Source organism: Lipotes vexillifer, unplaced genomic scaffold (assembly GCF_000442215.2).
Source record: "Lipotes vexillifer unplaced genomic scaffold, Lipotes_vexillifer_v1.1 scaffold299, whole genome shotgun sequence".
Taxonomy (NCBI): Eukaryota; Metazoa; Chordata; class Mammalia; order Artiodactyla; family Lipotidae; genus Lipotes; species Lipotes vexillifer.
The window spans coordinates 2731621-2753344 of record NW_006784347.1 but is presented as its reverse complement, the minus strand read 5'-3'; the positions used below and the strand labels follow the sequence as shown (position 1 = coordinate 2753344).

Genomic DNA, 21724 nt, shown 5'->3' with positions numbered 1-21724 from the left:
CAGGTATGTCTTTCATGTATAATTTAGTTATTCCTAAATGTTTTTCTTTTGTGTTTAAGTAAATCTAGATACAGATTTTGTCTATTTTGTAGATATAAATTTTTTTAAGTTTTTTTTTTTTTTATGTGGACCATTTTTAAAGTCTTTATTGAATCTGTTACAGTATTGCTTCTATTTTATATTTTGGTTTTTTGGCCACGAGACATGTGGGATCTTAGCTCCCCAACCAGGGATCGAACCGCACCCCGTGCATTGGAAGGTGGAGTCTTAACTACTGGACCACCAGGGAAGTCCCTGTAGATATGATTTTGTCTTTTTTTTTTTTCATGACAAGATGAAATTGTTTTCAGGTAGGTTTCTAAAACAGATTCTTCTTTATTTAATTAGTAATTTGAATGAAAAAGCCTGTGCTCTTTAAAAAGTCAAGGTGAATGTGTGAAATAAACTCTAGGTGAAAGTTCCAAAGTGTACTTGAAAAACATGGATATGTAAGGACCCTATGTTACTATTTTAATGTGTTTCTTAACCTAGAATCCTTTCGAAGAGGATGTGGATGAGCTTCTGAGTTTCCATAAACCCTTTAATGTGTGTGTGTGTGTGTGTGTGTGTGTGTGTGTAAGTACACGTTTTCGTCAGATTTTCGAAGTGGCCCTTTACCACCACCATCGCATCCCCCGAAAAGTTAAGAACACTACTCTACGGCTGTGGTTTTCAAAGTGTGGTACAGAGACCAGCAGCAGCAGCGTCACCTGGGAATTTAGTCCTGGGACCCCCCACTCCCAGAGAGGGGAGTCTATATATGTTGGCCCTAATCTGTACTAACCTACATGATCTACACTGATGTTAATTTGCTGACAGGATTTTAAAACAGAGATATCTGTTGAATACAAAATTCTATAAGTATGTTCATATGTTCTTGTCTGCATGGCAGTTTTATTTAACACAAATACTGTTTTGTTGATATTTAAGATTGGAACTAATGTTTGAAAACATTTTGATTTATAAAATGTTAATGACTTTTGGGTTTAACATATTTTTACTTTTGGTTAAGTGCCTTTTGCTTTGAGAGTGTTTTGGTTAGCGTTGTAGATTACCTTTATTCTAACGAAGCCAGTTTTGGTTGCAAGTAACAGGAAAACAACCCACTCAGACTAACTTAACCCAAAAGAGACATTATTGGGAGGATACAGTTTTCGCACCCAAGGGGAATGTGCAGCCTGGCTTTAAGTGATACAGGATCCAGGAAATGGAAAGCCTCAGGAACTTAGACCGCTGTTCCCAGTGGCCCCCTCAGGCCATTTAGAACTCTTCTGTTTCTAAGTGGTATGCTTCCTTCTTTGTAGTGGCTCTGACTTCCAATGCTAGTTTCACAGGAGAGAGGATCCGACTGGATGGATCATTGCGAATATGGTGGCTGCTCATCATCCAGTTAGCTGTGATCAGGATCACACTTTTATTCTATGGCTCATGCTGTAGCTATAGATTACATTTTATTGAGGTAATATAATTTAATAGCATTTTGATATCCTGTTAAGGTTAAAGTAGAACTACATGACCTGCATTTTGGTTAGTAGTGAGTAGTTTTCTTTTTCTCTCCAGTAACTTTTTCTAAAAAATAAGTCATCAAAAACTATTTAGTGAATATTGTAATTATACTGTAGATATAAGGTTGTTTAGTGGGACCATTCCATTATAATCTTGACTTACATTTGCATGTGTTTGGATAGGCTGTGGAGACATGCCTTCAAATTATAATCAAACTGTGTACACATAAGACAGTATATGTTTAGCTTATGCTTTTTCCTTTTACATATTACAGATTTATAAAAATATATTGGTAGGTTTCAGATGCTTTATTTTACATGCATACCTACTTGGTGTTTGAGGGGGCGTTTTGTGTACACAGTAGATTTTTGGCACTTTCATTGTCAATTTTTCTTCTGCTGCCAGTGTTGATAAGGATTTGGCATTATGCCTTTCATTTAAACTCTACATAGAAAGTTAAAATGATCATTTGAATAGAACTTGGACAGGATGATGTAAATGGAAGTATGCCATTACAGAAAGAATCTAGGAAATGCATTAGTCCTTTGCATTGGAAATTTTACTGGGGAATACTTAACAATCTTTGGGCTTGCCGTGGAATAAGAGGGAGGAGCAGTGGAAAAAGGAAGCCTTTTGTTTACTGTAAGACAATGCAGTGAATTAGAGAGAGTGATGTTAGAACAGGAGTCTAAACATGACAAATCTAGGCATATTCCATTGGAATGAGGAGTTATATTGTGGCTCAATCCTGAGCCCTCTTGTGGAGCTTCAGAATTTCTAAGATTTCAGTATTTTTAGTAGTTATTGAATGTGTATTCTGTGCATGGTTTTCTAAGCTCCGGGGATGCAATGGAGGTCAAAAACAAGTTCTTAGCCTCATGGAGTTTAATGTTATGGTAGGGGAAGACCTTAGGAACTGAAGGGTTATAGTTAGCTTAACTAACTTAATTTTTTATATTTGAAAAATGTGGGTCTTTATTGATGTTTAAATGTGATAATCCCAGGGCTCCTTGGAGAAATGACCAATTCTAGGGCTGGGGCAGGGAACATACAAGATGAGCCTAGAGCATTTTCTAGTGTCAGAAAATACAGAAGTGTGCCCCTTCTCACCTCAGTGATGTGGGTATGTCAAAGGATCACAGGAACCAACTGAAAGAGCTCCTAATGGCTAAAGCTGGCACAATTTGAACAAGAAAATAAAGTAGTATTGTATTATAACCCAGCTTATAAAATAAATATTTATGAGTCCATACTCATATATGATACATAAATAAATGGAGGAGGATAGATACATTTCCTATGCAGAATTACAAATAATTTATGTAGATATTCAACTGTTAAGGAGGGGGAGAATAACTCCCTGGTCCTTAAGTATGGGCTGCACATAGTGATTTCCTGCAAAGAGTACAGTATGGAAAGGAGGATAAAAGAGTACCTTTACAGTGGAGAAACCTTACAAACATTACTTCAGCCAGGTCAAGGTTAATATCAACAGTGATAACTCATGCTGATAATATACACCCTTGATATGATGTTATGAGAATGAGACCTTTACCTTTGTGGTCTTCCTCCCAACAACCCTTAAACCCAGAATAATCATGAGAAATCAGACAAATTCAGTAGAGGGGCATTCTACAAAATACCTGACCAGTATTCCTCAAAACTGTCAAGGTCATGAATAACAGTAACAAAGTCTGAGAAGCTATCACATCCAAGAGGAGCCTAAGGAGACATGATGACTAAATGAAATATGGTACCCTCGGTGGGATCTTGGAACAGATAAAAGACATTATGTGAAAACTAAGGAAATCTGAATAAAATGTGAACTTACTTAATAATGTATCAATATTGGTTCATTAAATTGTGAGAAATATACTAATGTAAAATGTTAATAATAGGATAAATGGGTATGGAATGTATAAGAATACTGGACTATCTTTATAATTTTTCTATAAATCAGATTATTCTAAAAGTTTATTAAATTTAGTAATTCCCAGTCAACCTTGGAAATATTTCAAAAATATGAAGTTATATTTGAAGAAATATAAACATGAAGAAATATTTCAAAAACATGAAGTTATATTATAAGAATTATTTTCTTATAATTACAGTGCTTTTTATAGTTGCAGTCTTCTTTCTTATTTATGCTAGTGGCCTGTGTTTACAAACGGAGCCTATTTGGGAAACTAAATATCTTTGGCACTTTACTCTGTTAGAGTAGGTCATCAGGTACTTGAGTGACTACAGTTTTTAGAGCCTGGAAGAATACAGAAGACCTGGGAGCTTATCCTTATTTGCACTGTTCTAAAAATAGGTTAATAAATTTGGATAATATCATGTGACAGTATACCTTTTTATTGTGTATGAGAGAGAAAGCTCAGTGAGATCTGTTATTAGGAAAGGGCTCCAGTAGGTAGTTGGGCCCTCTGGTAAAACAGAGTGCTTACAAATAGTTGAGGAAGCCATCCTGACTTAAAAAGATTTTTTGAACAAAAGTTAGGCTAAAGGAATCAAGGAGTGAGTTTTGTTTTATTATTTACCTTTTAGTTTGCTCATCCTTATACCTTGTCAGTGGTTGTCAGTGGTTTTTGGAGGATTTTCATTGATTCAGCAAGTATTTGAGTGCATATGATATAATAAACTGTAGGAGAGAGAAAAATAAGCCAAACTTTGTCTTCAAGAAATTTACAGCTTAATGGGACATAAAGGGAAGGGTTAGACATCGTGTGAGTATGTTTAATACAAGCAGAATGAGAAGGAACATACAAAACAACTAGAGCCAGTATTGGAAGTGCATAGGAAGGGGGAGATCAAAATCAGATTGTGAGAAAGAAGGAGAAATCAGAAAAGTTTTCACATGGAGTTGAAATTTGATGAATGGATAAGATTTTGAGGGTCAGTAGTTAGAATAAGGACTTTCCTGGCGTTCCAGTGGTTAAGACTCTGTGCTTCCAATGCAGGGGGCGTGGGTTCACTCCCTGATTGGGGAACTAAGATCCTACATGTTGCATGGCGCGTGCGTGTGCGTGCGCGCGCGCGCACACACACACACACACACACACACTCCCAGCACTTGGAGTGGGGAGAGCATTTTGAATAAAGGCAAAGGCAGAAAAGTCCTGGGCTTATTTGAGGGGACAAGGAGGATGATATTTTCAATGTAGGGGTTAATGAGAGAGAAAGAAGGGATCATGACAGCCTCTGAGTGAGGAATCTATAGAAAAAGAAGATGGAAACTGGATTCAAAATAACCTAAGCTCATTTACTAGGTGACAGGTTAGAACGGGCCACAACTTTTGAGTTGTAGTTTCCCTTTCTGTGGATTTTATTTTATTTTATTATTATTATTATTATTTTTTTTGTGGTACACGGGCCTCTCACTGTTGTGGCCTCTCCCGTTGTGGAGCATAGGCTCCGGACACACAGGCTCAGCGGCCATGGCTCATGGGCCTAGCTGCTCTGCGGCATGTGGGATCTTCCTGGACCGGGGCCCGAACCCGCATCCCCTGCATTGACAGGCGGACCCTCAACCACTGCGCCACCAGGGAAGCCCCCTTTCTGTGGATTTTAGAACATTAACCTCCAAACTTGTAAGGGCCGAGCAAAAGACTCTGTGCACAAATTTTGGGGGCACATTATAAAATGCTGTAGATATATTATTTAAATGTGAATATTGTAAATGGAAATAGGCAGAGAGATATATGATACCTGATATAATCTGGCAACTACTTTAGGTGTTCAGGGAGAGGGAGAGATAAGAAAGACGTTTGCTTTCTGGATGATTGCAAGCATGTGGTGCAGTTCACAGAACTAGGGAGGTCAAAAGGAAAAAGAGCTTGTTCAGTAGGGAAGCTGATTAATTTAATTTTGAATAAAGATAATTTCAAGTGCTGGTAAGGTATCCAATTGGGTATGTGTGGTAGGCAGTTGAAATGTGGGCTTGGATTTTGAGAGAGGAGTGAGGCTAGACATACAGATTGAGACTCATCAATATTTACCAAAAGCTTACTAGGTACATAAACTTTCTTATTGACTGAATATTTGTGTCTGTGTCCCCCCCATATTTCATATGTTGAAACCCTAATCTGGGAATTCCCCGGTGGTGCAGTAGTTAGGACTCTGCGCTTCCACTGCTGGGGGCATGGGTTTGATCCCTGGTTGGTGAACTAAGATCCTGCAAACCAAAAAAAAAAAAGAAACCCTAATCCCCAGTGTGATGGTATAAGAAGGTGGGGCCTTTGGGAGGTAATTGTGTCATGAAGGTGGAGCCCTCATGATTGGGATTAGTGCCCTTCAAGAGAGAGGATATTTTCTTTTGGCAATGTGAGGATACAGCAAGAAGGTGGCTGCAAAACAAGAAGGGGATCCTCACCAGACATTGAATTTGCCTGTACCTTGATCTTGGACTTGCCAGCCTCAGAACTGTGAAAAATAAATCTTGTTTAAGCCACCCAGTCTATGGTATTTATTACAGCATCCTGAACCAAGACAGGCTCCTCAGCAGCTTGTGAGAAGATCCCTTTCTTGCTGTTTAAGGTGCTTGCAACCTGATGGATTAATTTTATTTGAAATTTTAGAGTAGAAAGAATAATAGCTAATATTTATTGAGCACTTGCTGTATACCAGGTACTGTTCCAGGTGTTTTATGTGTTTCAATTTATTTAATCTTTAAAACAACACTATGAGGTGGCTCCTAGTATTCCTCATTGTGATGGATGAGATATCTGAGGTAGAGAGGCATTAAGTAGTTGTTCAGGGTCACAAGTTAATAAGTGACAGCACCTGGTTCAAACAGAGGCATTCTGACTCTCAGTGTTTAACTTTATATAGTGCTTATAGCTTAACACTATAGTATGCTGTTTCTGTGAATGTCTCTAGAAAAAGAGCGTAAAGGAGAGAAACCTGGGGGTGGCCAGAAAGTGATGTAACTTTTCCCCTAGGTGTAGAATAGTGTTAAGGCTTCATTGCAACTATATTCTTGAATTTTATACTAAGGTTTCCTTCTCTTGGTGTTTTGATGAAGAAAGTAAATTATTGTATGATTTAGATATACTAAATCAATCTCTTGAGCAGCCACCAGTTAGGAAATGGGTCTGTTTGAATGAAAGTGTCCAGTGAGGAAGGGGCAGTGGCTGTCTCCAGTAGCACTAGACTGATAATGTTCAGTCTGCAAACTGCATTGGAGGTCCTTAAGTCATAGTGAATTTACCATCCTTATGAATGAAGGGTAGTACTTTAATGTATTTTCATCCCCAAATTGGAGAAATGAATTCAAGGAAATTTTGATTTAAGATAGCAGAAATGCTTTTAGATAGTTTCTTAAAATAACAGCTTCTATAGTTTGCCTGCTACTTGCCAAGTACCTAGACTACATGCTTTACATTTATTTCATGCTGAATATGTTGCTTGGCTTTAGCGGAACCTTTTTTTTTTTTTTTTTTTTTAAAAACGTGTGAACTTATGCCAGAACTTGATTATTATGTTTATGAGAAGCTTTATTTTAAAATTACCTCTGATCACTATAAGGTAAATATTTACAGTTGTGGCTAGAAGAAATAATATCTGCCCTTATTATGTCAAAGTAGATCATTGTTTTTGTGTTGAAAAAGTTTGCACTTAATTTTTTAAAAACTTATTTGTACACCCTAATCTTGTTTCAGTTTTATTCAGTTAAAAAGTATACTTGTTTGGGAAAATGTTTTGAGTAAAATCTTCATATGTTTGAAAATTCCTTTAAAAAGTAGTTACACGCATATATATGGAATCTAAAAAAAAAAAGGTTCTGATGAACCTAGGGGCAGAACAGGAATAAAGACACAGACGTAGAGAATGGACCTGAGGACATGGGGAGGGGGAAGGGTAAGCTGGGACAAAGTAAGAGAGTGGCATGGGCATGTATACACTACCAAATGTAAAATAGCTAGTGGGAAGCAGCTGCATCGCATAGGGAGATCAGCTCGCAGAACAGGAATAAAGACACAGACGTAGAGAATGGACCTGAGGACATGGGGAGGGGGAAGGGTACGCTGGGACAAAGTAAGAGAGTGGCATGGGCATGTATACACTACCAAATGTAAAATAGCTAGTGGGAAGCAGCTGCATCGCATAGGGAGATCAGCTGGGAGCTTTGTGACCACCTAGAGAGGTGGGATAGGGAGGGTGGGAGGGAGACGCAAGAGGGAGGGGATATGGGGATATATATACACATATAGCTGATTCACTTTGTTATACAGCAGAAACTAACACAACATTGTAAAGCAATTATACTCCAATAAAGATGTTAAAAGAAAGTAGTTACATTTCATGAAATTGTAAATTTTCATGAAGTATTTGGTTAGAATCAAAGTTTGTCTGTGTTTGCCCTTGTTTTGAAAGCAGAGATATATATATATTTTTTATGGATATTATATGAGTTGGCTGCATGCTCACCTGCCATAATAAATAAAAACTTGCAAGATGAAAAAAAAAGTAGTTACTTAAAAGTTGTTTGATATGAGTGAACTGGGTCATTTTCAGTTGGTTAACTTGAGAAACAGTTTTGCCTTTGATGAAATATTTAAATGGTGACTTTTTTTTTTTTGGTAAGAGTATTTACCTCATTTTGGTAGAACCTGTATCTTTTAATACATCATTTATATACTAATTATTAATAAATTAACTACCTGCCAGATACTAAATACATGAAGCTAAACTTAGAGGCCAATTTGTTTTGTAACATGCATGAAACGGATTGCCTAAAATTCCTTGATTAAATGGCACTGTGACAAGATATTTAGTTAAAAGCAGGTTTAATATGATTGTAGAGGTAAACTATAATCTATTGAAAAAGAGAAATTGCTCATCTTTTGGAGGAGGTCCTTGTGCAACCTGGGTTTCTATTAGCCGTTTTTGTGAACCTGTTTCACCAGTAATTGCTTTAGCGTGTTAAGTTCCTTTAAAAAGGAGGAGCTGGGCTTTCCCTGGTGGCGCAGCGGTTGAGAGTCTGCCTGCCGATGCAGGGGCTGCGGGTTTGTGCCCTGGTCTGGGAAGATCCCACATGCCGCGGAGCGGCTGGGCCCCTGAGCCATGGCCCCTGAGCCATGGCCGCTGAGCCTGCGCGTCCGGAGCCTGTGCTCCGCAACGGGAGAGGCCACAACAGTGAGAGGCCCGCATACCGCAAAAAAAAAAAAAAAAAAAAAGGAGCTAACCTGGCAGACTATGTTCGATTCTATATATGGTGATTAAGAGTTTGGATTCTGTGATTAGACTATTTGAATTGGTATCTCCACTTTAGCACTTACAGTGTAATCTTTGGCAAGTCTTTTATGCCTGAACCTCAATTTCTTTATCTCTAAAATGTAGGTACGGACTTCCCTGGTGGCTCAGTGGTTAAGACTCCTCACTTCCACTGCAGGGGGCACGGGTTCAATCCCTGGTTGGGGAACTAAGAACCCACATGCTGCGTGGCCAAAAAAAAAAAAAAGTAAAATGTAGGTAATGCTACTACTTAACTTCACAGGGTGGTTGGTATACACTTGCACATAGTAAATATTCAATAAATGTTATCCAGTCTTTTTATATTCCTTACTAAAATTCCTTTTTATTTAATGTACTATTTAATAAATGGACTTTTACTCTTAACAGCATATTAAGAAATATTTTCTTATCAATAAATATTTACATAATTTTTTTTAACATCTTTATTGGAGTATAATTGCTTTACAATGGTATGTTAGTTTCAGCTTCACAACAAAATGAATCAGTTATATATATACATATGTTCCCATATCTCTTCCCGCTTGCATCTCCCTCCCTCCCACCCTCCCTATCCCACCCCTCCAGGCGGTCACAAAGCACCAAGCTGATCTCCCTGTGCTAATTATTTACATAATTTTAATGGCTCTGTAATATTTGTGCATGCTATTTGTCATCCTTAACTATTTCATTATTGTATAAATAAGGTTATATCTGATATTTCTGCTAAGTACAGCATTTTATAGTAATGCTTTTTTGGGGTAATAATGCTCTTGAATATGAATCTTTGTGTAGTGCTCCTGTTTCAAGCAACAATAACTGAAACACGTATAAGAACTATATTGTGTACACGTTGTCAATAGAACTTAAATTTTGTGTTTAGGAGTTGAGGTAGAGGTTGTTTCTTGGAACAGAAAGATCTAAATTGTTGTCATGTGCCCGTGATCAGGAAGGGTGTATATTGTAGACATTTTTAAAGCACTAGGCCATCTTGTTGGAATTTGTTTAGGAATGCTGTCCTCAACTTCAGTTTTATTTTACAATGGTAATATAAGTTCAGAGAAAATACAGAGTAAGCTACTCTGTTGAAAAAGAGTCTGTACAACTTTCAGGAACAGTACTATATTATAAAATCTGTTTTTGTGGGGTGAAGGAAAATGGGATATCTGAGTGGTTTTTTTTCTTTCTCTCAAGCAGCCTCATTCCGATCAGCAGTAATTGGAATGCAACTGCAGTCTGGAGGAGGAAAGGGAATTTTTGGCAAGAAGATACTGAGCAGTTGGGAGTTTTATTCAGATTTAGCATAGGCAACCATTCATTATGAGTACAACTCAGAGCAGCAATAGCATTCTATTTTTGCAGCTGGGATTTATACTCTGATATTATTAGATGGTGTGTTGCATATAGATAGCTCTTTTCCAACCAGAAAAAGAAATTATCAGCTTAAATGAAATGATATTTATTGCATCTGCACTTCTGCAAATAGTTTCTTCCAATCACTGCCTCAAATAAAATATACTAAAGGAGATTTTTATGAAATTTAAAAATATTTCTTGAGAAAACAACAAAAAGCACTTATGGCATGATATTATACCTGACCTGCAAGCTCTGAGGGCAAAGGACTCTGTCTTATCTTTGTATCTGCAGAATCTATCATTGCACTTGGCACAAAGTGGGTGTTCAGGAAATGTTAATGAAAGAGTGAATGAAGGAGTGCTCCCTTCTCATTAAGCATCTCAAGGTGGTCACATCTGGGGACTTCCCTGGTGGGTGCAGTGGTTAAGAATCTGTCTGCCAGTGCAGGGGTCACAGGTTTGATCCCTGGTGTGGGAGGATCCCACATGCAGTGGAGCAACTAAGCCCGTGCGCCGCAACTACTGAGCCTACGCTTTAGAGCCCATGAGCCACAACTGCTGAAGCCTGTGAGCCACAACTACTGAAGCCTGTGCACCTAGAGCCCGTGCCGCGCAACAAGAGAAGCTACCGCAATGAGAAGCCCACGCACCACAATGAAGAGTGGTCCCTGCTCGCCGCAACTAGAGAAAGCCTGTGCGCAGGATTGAAGACCCAGCACAGCCAAGAATGAATGAATGAATGAATAAATAAATAAATTTATTTTTAAAAAGATGGTCACATAAATAAATAAGCAAATTTAATTATTAAAAAAAAAAAAAAAGATGGTCACGTCTCCTTGTGTGTGAAATAGAGAGGAAGTTACCAGTATCCCAGCAAGGCTAATCTTGCCTTATTTTGATTATCTCCTCTATCTATTTCAAACCCATCTTATCTGCTGAAGAGTAGAATAGCTAGAACAGGTTTTAGGTTTTGGGAGTGTAGACATAAGAATGAGAAATGCTTTGAAGGAATTTGAGAAGGGTAGTAACATGATCAAATTAGTCTAGTAAAATTAATCCAGTGCAGATCTACAGGCATGGTCCCTAATGGAATTTGAAGTAATGGTATTGTGCTGGTATAATGCCACATTTGTAGTTATCAGTGATGATAAATATCTGGAGTCCAGTATAATGTTTTGTTTTAGTACAGAAATTAGTGGAAGTTGATTGAATTATATTCTTAAGAATTCTGCACCTTTCTTTATAAATTATTTCAATAGAAAACTTACTAAACATTCAAAACTTTGAAATATTGATAGCTGTCTAGGAGAAAGTCTACATTCCGTAGCCTTTGTTCTGGCCCCACCCCCCTTACAGGGTTTCTCTCCTGCTAGTCCCTTCTAGTAATTTAGTGTTTCTCAACATTATTTTTTACCTCTCTCCTGTAATAATCATTTAGAAAACAAAAATGAAAGTTCTTCTGCACCGCTACCCTTCCCAAGCGCCACGATTCCCAATCTTGGCTCAACTTTCTATAGTTTCTGTTACAAAAAATGATAGATTTACAAATATAAATTTGTGCAAATATAAATGTAAAATTATACTACAAATATAAAAATCACATTATAATATTATACATACATTCCTCAGGAGATTCTCATATATACCTCCTTAGCTGAGAATTTGTTATGGTGACAAATAGGAATTTGTCCTAGTGAAATTCATTAATTCATTGAGCATTTACTGAGCTCTTATAATTGGTACCAAGGACAGAAAGAGCAGTGGGCTGTGGTTCTAGTACCCAGAGTACATTCCCAAGAAAAAGAACAGTAAAGACTCCAAGGGGTAAAAATTTATTTATGTAAACAAATTACCAAAATCTCAAATGGTGCTTAACAATTTCCTTTTAAAATTTACAAGTACAAGTTTTTGCTTCTAGGGTATAAATAATTAAAAGACTGTCTGGAGCTTTTGAGATCTAGTGTTAAAGTTAGCAGTCTGACCAATCTTGATATTTCTTTGTTTTAAATTAGTCTTGTTTCTCTGTGTTATCTTCCTTAGTCTCAGGGTTGCTAAAATTTCTCTTTATAAACTTTGAACCCAACTTTAAAGTTCATTCTTCTCTCGATTTTTTCAATTACCCTTTAAAACTTAGTCATATATTAGCAACATCTTATTTGTGATTAAAAGAAAATTTGTCAAACATGACCTGATGAGTATGTATTAAATAGAGGGAAATGATAACAATGAGATTTCATTAAGTCAAAATTATGATTACTTGCAGATTGGTAATCTGTCACATAGTATAAAAAAATCGCCCTTTCAATGAAATTATTTTAGATTATTTTGGAGTTTGTTTTATTCATTTAGCATTTTACTGAGTGCCCATCGAACGCCTGGCTCAGTGTTTGCTTGGTGCGGGAGATATAAAGAAATGATGCAGACATGATTTATGCTGGATAGAGTTTACCACCTTTGTAATTATAAGCAACATTCTAAATTTAAAAACTTATAATAAAGTGTAACGAGTGCTGGTGATAAGTATGGGCTTCTGTGAAAATACAAGTGGGCAGAAGGTTGAGAGAAACACGTTCTAAAAAGCTTCCTTCCCTTTTGAGACCTAAAAGATGAGTAGGTGAAGAAGCCTGGGAAAAATGTTTCAGGTGGAGGGAATGGCACATGAAGGCTGTGGGTGAGAAATGGAATGTATTTGAGAAAGTGAAGATTTAGTGTGGCTGGATCTTGGACTTGGATTCTTGGAGGGGAGGGGTGGTGATGGAAGATGAGGTCAGAGAGGTAAGCAGGAGCCAGGGCCTGATGGGTTTGTAAACCAAATAGGTTTTGGGCAAGACCCTGGCAGTGTTCTGAGGATGGAGGTCAGTAGAGGAGACGAGAGACAAGTTTCCTGAGAAAGTGGTAGGTTGGGTATGCGATCCAGAGCACAGGTGGAAAGATTGTTTTGAGGAATGTTTTAAGCATGTTTTGGAATGTTATTAGGAGGGGAAATGGATGGAAGGAATTAAATTATATTTTTAGAAAGATAACTTTAGGGGCTTCCCTGGTGGCGCAGTGGTTGAGAGTCTGCCTGCTGATGCAGGGGATGTGGGTTCGTGCCCCACGTGCCGCGGAGCGGCTGGGCCCGTGAGCCATGGCCGCTGAGGTTGTGCGTCCGGAGCCTGTGCTCCGCAACGGGAGAGGCCACAGCAGTGAGAGGCCCGCGTACCGCAAAAAAAAAAAAAAAAAAAAAAAAGATCACTTTAGGTCCAGTGTGGAGAGCTGATTGGAGGCAGTTGAGCCTTAAGGCAGGGGACTGATGGGGAGGCTTTTTTAATGACCTAAACAGTAGTTGATGGTGGCCTGGACTAGAGTGATGGCACTGGTAATAGGTAGAAGTGGACAGACAAGGATATTTCAGAGGCAGAGTTGATTAGAATTGGTAATTGCCAGGAGGTGGGGAGGGGGAGGAGTAGTGAAGGTTGCTATGGAAGTTTCTGACTAGGGCAATGGAGTGGAAAGCAAGGATATTTATTGGAAGTAAACTGGAGAAGGAGTTGGAGGGAAGTGGCGGCGGGGGTGGGGGGATGGTGATTTTAATTTGAGGGCATATTTAGTGTGCCTGTGTGGACCTGGAGTTCAACAAAGAGCTAAGAGTTGGGTTTATAGATTGAGGTTTCATCAAAATGGTAAAGACCAGGGAGAATGTATGGAAAAGTGGCTCTTCAAATTTATTTTTCAAGACGGGAGGAGGAGCTTTGTCAAACTGTTAAACTGTGAACTTTCTCCCCAGAAAAGTACATGTGCATATACGTTTTTGTTTTTGTTTTTCTTTCCCACTATGTTTTATTACAGGATATTGAATATAGTCCCCTGTGCTATACAGTAGGACCTTGTTTATCTGTTTTATATATAGTAGTTTGTATCTGCTAATCCCAAACTCCTAATTTATCCCTCCCCACCGCCTTTCCCTTTTGGTAACCATAAGTTTGTTTTCTATGTCTGTGAGTCTGTTTCTGTTTTATAAATAAGTTCATTTGTATTATATTTTATTTTCTTAAAAAATATTTATTTGGTTGTGCTAGGTCTTAGTTGCAGCAGGCTCCTTAGTTGCGGCTCTCTGGCTCCTTAGTTGTGGCTTGCGAACTCTTAATTGCAGCATGCATGTGGGATCTAGTTCCTTGAACAGGGATCGAAACTGGGCCCCCTGCGTTGGGAGTGCAGAGTCTTAACCACTGCGCCACCAAGGAGGTCCCTGTATCATATTTTAGATTCCACATATAAGTGATAGCATATGGTATTTGTCTTTCTGCTTTACTTCACTTAGTATGATAATCTCTAGGTCCATCCATGTAGTTGCAAATGGCCTTATTTAATTCTTTTTAATGGCCGAGTAGTATACCAGAGTGTGTGTGTGAGTGTGTGTTTCACATCTTTTTTCTTTCTTTTTTAAATTAATTAAATTTATTTTTTATTAAAAGAATTTTTTATTTTTATTTTTTTATTTTTAAAATTTCTTATTTATTTTTATATAGCAGGTTCTTATTAGTTATCCATTTTGTACATATTAGTGTATATATGTCAATCCCAATCTCCCAATTCATCCCATCCCCCCCCCACCCCCCCCCCCCCGCCATTTTCCCCGCTTGGTGTCCATATGTTTGTTCTCTACATCTGTGTCTCTATTTCTGCCTTGAAAACTGGTTCATCTGTACCATTTTTCTAGCTTCCACATATATGCATTAATATACGATATTTGTTTTTCTCTTTCTGACTTACTTCACTCTGTATAACAGTCTCTAGATCCATCCACGTCTCTACAAATGACCCAATTTCTTTCCTTTTTATGGCTGAGTAATATTCCATTATATATATGTACCACATCTTCTTTATCCTCATCTGTCAATGGGCATTTAGGTTGTTTCCATCACCTGGCTATTGTAAATAGTGCTGCAATGAACATTGGGGTGCATGTGTCTTTTTGAATTATGGTTTTCTCTGGGTATATGCCCAGTAGTGGGATTGCTGGGTCATATGGTAATTGTATTTTTAGTTTTTTTTTTTTTTTTGCGGTACGCAGGCCTCTCACTGTTGTGGCCTCTACCGTTGCAGAGTACAGGCTCCAGACGCGCAGGCTCAGCAGCCATGGCTCATGGGCCTAGCCGCTCTGTGGCATGTGGGATCTTCCCAGACCGGGGCACAAACCGGCGTCCCCTGCATCGGCAGGCGGACTCTCAACCACTGCGCCACCAGGGAAGCCCCTATTTTTAGTTTTTTTAAGGAACATCCATACTGTTCTCCATAGTGGCTGTATCAATTTACATTCCCAGCGATAGTGCAAGAGGGTTCCCTTTTCGTCACACCCTCTCCAGCATTTGTTGTTTGTAGATTTTCTGATGATGCCCATTCTAACTGGTGTGAGGTGATACCTCATTGTAGTTTTTTTTTTTTTTGTGGTACGTGGGCCTCTCACTGTTGTGGCCTCGCCTGTTGCGGAGCACAGGCTCCGGACGTGCAGGCTCAGCAGCCATGGCTCGCAGGCCCAGCCGCTCCGCGGCATGAGGGATCTTCCCAGACCGGGGCACGAACCCGTGTCCCCTGCATCGGCAGGCGGACTCTCAACCACTGCGCCACCAGGGAAGCCCTCTGCCCAGTTTTTGATTGGGTTGTTTGATTTTTTGTTATTGAGTTGTATGAGCTCTTTGTATATTTTGGAAATTAAGCCCTTGTCAATTGCATTGTTAGCAAATATTTTCTCCTATTCCGTAGATTGTCTTTTTGTTTTGTTTATGATTTCCTTTGCTGTGTAAAAGCTCATAAATTTGATTAGGTCCCATTTGTTTATTTTTGCTTTTATTTCTGTTGTCTTGGAGACTGACCTAAGAAAACATTGGTATGATTTATGTCAGAAAATGCTTTGCCTGTGTTCTCTTCTAGGAGTTTTATGGTGTTGTGTCTTATATTTAAATCTTTAAACCATTTTAAGTTTATTTTTGTGTATGGTGTGAGGAAGTGTTCTAACTTCATTGATTTACATTTGGCTGTCCAGTTTTCCTAATGCTGCTTGCTGGTGTTTTCTCCATTGTATATTCTTGCCTTCTCTGTTGACGAGTAATTGAACATAGGTTTGTGGGTTTATTTCTGGGCTCTCTATTCTGTTCCATTGATCCATATGTCTGTTTTTGGGCCAATACTGGACTGTTTTGATTACTGTAGCTTTGTAGTATTGTCTGAAGTCTGGGAGCGTTATGCCTTAGGATTGCTTTGGCAATTCTGGGTCTTTTACGATTCTATATAAATTTTAGGATTATTTGTTCTAGTTCTGTGAAAAATGTTATGGGTAATTTGATAAGGATCACATTAAATCGTAGATTGCCTTGAGTAGTATGGCCATTTTAACAGTGTTAGTTCTTCCAATCCAAGACCATGGGATATCTTTCCATTTCTTTGAAACATCTTCAGTTTCCTTTTGTAAATGTTTTGTAGTTCTCAGCATATAAGTCTTTCAGCTCCTTGGTCAGGTTTATTACTAAGGTGTTTTTTTTTTTGATGCAATTTTAAAGCGAATTTTTTTTTACTTGCCTTTTCCGATATTTCTGTCAGTATAAAGAAATGCAACAGATTTCTGTATGTTAATCTTGCATCCTGTTACCTTGCTGAGTTAGTTTATCAGTTCTAGTGGTTTTTGTGTGAGTCTTTAGAGTTTTCTATATCTAGTATCATGTCATCTGCACCAATGCTCTGTTGAATAGAAGTGGTGAGAGTGGGCATCCTTGTTTTGTTCCAGATTTTAGCAGGAAGTCTTTCAGCTTTTCGCCATTGAGTATTATGTTGGCTGTGGTTTTGTCATAAATAGCTTTTATGATGTTGAGATATGTTCCCTCTGTAGTTTTTATCATGAATGGATGTTGAATTTTATCAAATGTTTTTTCTGCACCTATTGAGATGATCATGTGGTTTTTTTTGTCTTTTGCTGATGTAGTGTATCACATTGATTGATTTTCATATGTTGAACCATCCTTGTGATCCTGGGATGAATCCAACTTGATCATGTGGTTTCAGTTTGCTAATATTTTGTTGAGCATATTAACAGTTTACATATAATTCCGAGATTTACAGGATGGATATCTGTGCTCCTCGGTTTATAGAGTAAAAGAGGACCTAAAGTAAAGCCCTGAAGAACCCCAAGTTTCATGGGTGGAGCAAAGGAAAAAGATCTGGCAGAAAAGACTTTGAATGAATTTTATGCTTGGTGTAAAACCAGGTGAATGTGGTGTTAAACAGAAGCCAAAAGAAGAGAGGGGTTTTAGAAGAAGGAGTAGTCAGTAGTGGCAAATACCCCTCAGGGGTCAAGTGCGATAAAGAATGAAAAGTGTCCATTGGATGGATTATTAATTAGGTCCCCAGGGCTTTGGAGAAGCAGTATAGGGGCAATGGTGAGAGTGGAAGCCAAATTGCAGTGGATTGAGGCATTACTGGATATAAGGAAGTGAAGTCACAAAGTATAGACAGTGTTTAAAAGTAGTTTAATTATGAAGGAAGAGAGGTAGGATGGTGGCTGGAGTGGGGAGGCATGGGCAAGACTTGAATATGTTTAAATACTGATGAGGCAATCGGTAGAGGAAGTGGAGGGAAAGTTCTTGAGAAAGTGGTGGGTTGGGTATGAGATCCAGAGTACAGGCAGAAGGATGGTGTTAGGAGAGTAGACACTGTAAGTGGAAGGAAGAAAAAAAGAATGAGTGTTGAAACAGTACGTTTGTAGGTTTAGTGACAAGAAGTTGGAGGACTTCCCATATATTTTCTATTTCTCTTAAGTAGGGTGTGTATTTATTTTACATCTTGAATCTTAGGATGGTGGTTAAAAATTATGAATTCCTCGTCAATACTGGAGATTATAATTTGGATTTATATATGTGTTGTATATGTATTGATCCTGAGTATTCTGTTCAGTTTATATGATGATAATAAAAGTTTAGAGAGGAGTTCTTTTTTTTTATTTTTATTTTTTTATTTTTTTTATTTTTTAAATTATTTTTTGTTTTTTCTAATTTATTTAAATTTGATTGGGATGGCACTTTTTTTTGTTTTTAAAGAAGATGTTGTGGGTAGGAGTTTATTAATTAATTAATTTTTGCTGTGTTGCGTCTTCATTTCTGTGCGAGGACTTTCTCTAGTTGTGGCAAGCAGGGGCCGCTCTTCATCGCGCTGTGCGGGCCTCTCACTATCGCGGCCTCTCTTGTGGAGCACAGGCTCCAGACGCGCAGGCTCAGTAGTTGTGGCTCACGGGACTAGTTGCTCCGCGGCATGTGGGATCTTCCCGGATCAGGGCTCGAACCCGTGTCCCCTGCATTAGCAGGTGGATTCTCAACCACTGCGCCACCAGGGAAGCCCCTTCTTTTTTTTTTTTTAAAACGTTTAATCAGATCCAATTCCAGGTTCTATATGACAACAGCACCCACCCTCTTGGTTTTCTCTTTTTTTTTTTTTTGGCCACACCATGCGGCATGCAGGATCTTAGTTCCCCAACCAGGGATTGAACCTGTGTCCCCTGCAGTGGAAGCGCAAGGTCTTAACTACTGGACCGCCAGGGAAGTCCCTAGGGAAGAGTTCTCCTAAATCAAGTTTCTGATTTGGTACTCCGAGTTATGGCCTTAGCTTTCATGATTGAGTTTTTATGTTTTTAAACTATGACAGGGCCTAAGAGACTCTGATTAGTAAATCAGTATCTTGGGCTTAATAATTTTATTCATTTACTGATGGCATCTGTGTTCAAAATTATTTTTATTTGAACTTTTCAAGTGATTAATTATATTTAGACTTGTTCCCAAGGTTTATGTTAAATGAATTTTTATATACTAAACTTCCAATAAGTGTAACTAATTGAACAGACCATTTAAACTGTGAGTAGAAGTGGGTAGAAGTTAACCCAACATTACTTTCATAGATATTTTATAAATTAAAATATGAATATATGGAAATTGGTGGTTTCCCTTCACTTGTAACAAGTTTGGATTAAAGAAGTTAATGACTGTATAAACAGTGATTTTTAAATTGACATGCAATTCACGTACTGTAAAATTCATCCCTCTAAAGCATGCAATTCAATGGTTTTAATATATTCACAAGGTTGTGCAGCCATCAGTGTGTAAGTGATAATTTAATGCAAGGTAATCCAGAGAATGTGGATTTGGGATAGCTATCTCAATATAGTAACTTAATTTTTGGAAAGTATAGTAGATCTCTCTTGTCATTGAGCCGATGTTTCTGTGGAGTTTAGATGGAGAGTAAATAACAGAATGAATGTCATTTAAAAAAAAATGTCACCAGTATCAATTAAGCTTTGTTTTCTTGTGATCCTCTTCAGTATAAAATTATTTTACCCTTAAAAAAAAAAAAAATATATATATATATATATATATGATTAAAAATTCCAGATTAAAAATTCATTTATCCCTCCCTTGTGTTCTCAACAGGGATCAAATGAAGCTGAGATCGTGATGGCGCCACAAACTAGTGATCTTATTGTGTCTTTAGGAACATCCACCTTTCCTCAATTCACTTGTTTCTGAGGGCTTACTGCTGTGCTCCATGCTGAAATACTGAGGCACACAGTTCCTGCCCTCCTGGAGCTTAGAATCTAGAGAAAAAGCAAGTTCTTTCCTTTTGAATTCCATTTACCCAGAATTTCAAATATTTCTGGCAGTCATTTTCAAACATAAAATGTTTTTGAAACAGAGATAGATTGTATCTTCAGAAGTATCTAGATCCCAGGATGCTATGGACTGAATTGTGTCCCTGCCAAATTCATATCTTGAAGTCCTAATCCCCATGTTACTATATATATTGGACATGGGGCCTTTAAGGAGGATTAAGGTTAAGTGAGGTCGTAACGATAGAGTCCTGATCTGATAGAACTGGTGCCCTTATAAGAAGAGGAAGAGATACTGGAATTCTCTCTGCATGTGCACGCACTGAGGAAAGGCCATGTGGGCACATAGCAAGAAGGCAGCCCTGTGCAAGCCAGGAAGAGGGTTCTCACCAGAACTCAACCTTTCTGGCAACCACACCTTAGACTTACAGCCCCCAGAATTATGAGAAAATAAATCACTGTTTAAGCGACCCAGCCTGTAGTATTTTGTTATGGCAGCTCTAGCAAACTGATACATGTGGTGTAGGTGATATTATCTTGTTTAGAGTAATTAAGGGTACAAAAGTATCGGTATGAAAATAGCATATATATATATATATATATATAAAACCCCCAATTTACATATTTCCTCCTTAGAACTCTATTTTTCCCTTGCCACCAGGCTACTCTGAGACTAGATCTTGATGGAAGACAGGAAGTGGTTCTTTATTAGAATACCAGATTTATAAACTTTCTTGCCCTCAGCTGTTACTGGTGATCGTTGCTGAAGTTGCCACCACTGGTTCAACTGTCTTTTGCTAGTCTTTAATCAAAGATTGTGATCATATTTCATACCTTGCTATAGTTAGTGTTTAACTATTATTCACTGGTATTTTCAGTGTTTCAAAATGAAACTTTGACAATGCAGTCTCACCATTTTAATTCTTCCCATGTATTTTCTGTTTCCTTTACAGTACTCTGTGCAAAAAACTTGGTGAAAAAGGATTTTTTCCGTAAGTAAATTAACTTTAAATCTTGTATGTTGTGTGTAGATTCTTTGGAAAGCATTTTCAGAATTGTCTGGTTTAGGGATTTCTCTATTCAGAAATATACTCAGTGTTGTTTTATGAATTCTTTGATTCAGAGGCTTTTGGCATCACATGTTTTAAAGACGATTTTGTGCTCCTTAGCCCCTTTCCCTTTATCCACCGCCCCCCCCATATTTGTGTGAAACGTGTGTGTAGGTGTGTATACGCAGACGAATGTAATGTATATTGAAGGTGTACATACTACTAGATTTCTAGAAAAGGTTTGAGATTATTTCGTAAACACTTTTTCCCCTAACATTTTATAGGAAATTTTACCCATGCATTCAGGAGTCATTGGAAGGAAGAGAAGTCATTTAGCCTGCTTGGAATTTCCGGAGTATAGGAAAGAAATCTCTGCCACATTTGATCGTAGAATGTCTTATGTCTCAGACTCCAAAACAGACATTTAGTTCACATATTTGCAGTCTCTTTGCCAATCTGTTGTGAAAAATTTTGTGGCTTTATTTAAGATTAAGTTTTGCGAGGGAAGATTGGGAAATACCACTCACGTGTGTATGTTTACCCTATAATATTATACTTCACATTCGCTTTAAATTATTATGTAAAAATGATATAATTTTTGGACTTCCCTGGTGGCTCAGTGGTTAAGAATCTGCTTGCCAATGTGGGGGTCTCGGGTTTGATCCCTGGCCTGGGAAGATCCCACATGCAGTGGAGCAACTAAGCCCATGTGCCACAACTACTGAGCCTGTGCTCTAGAGCCCCTGCAAGCCACAACTACTGACCCAGCGCACCACAACTACTGAAGCCCATGCGCCTAGAGTCCGTGCTCCGCAACAAGAGAAGCCACCGCAATGAGAAGCTGGTGCACCTCAACGAAGAGTAGACCCTGGGCTTCCCTGGTGGCGCAGTGGTTGAGAGTCCGCCTGCCGATGCAGGGG

The 21724-nt window shown here is 38.3% G+C and overlaps 1 protein-coding gene across 1 annotated transcript in view; it reads left to right on the top strand.

The window, feature by feature from the left end:
- Nucleotides 1–21724, top strand: part of SMURF2 (SMAD specific E3 ubiquitin protein ligase 2) — a 118317-nt gene that overhangs the window by 47901 nt on the left and 48692 nt on the right. Inside the window, exon 2 of the mRNA XM_007456781.1 lies at nt 20709–20747. Within this exon, the coding sequence (XP_007456843.1) occupies nt 20709–20747 (39 nt within the window). The remainder of the gene's footprint in view (nt 1–20708; nt 20748–21724) is intronic.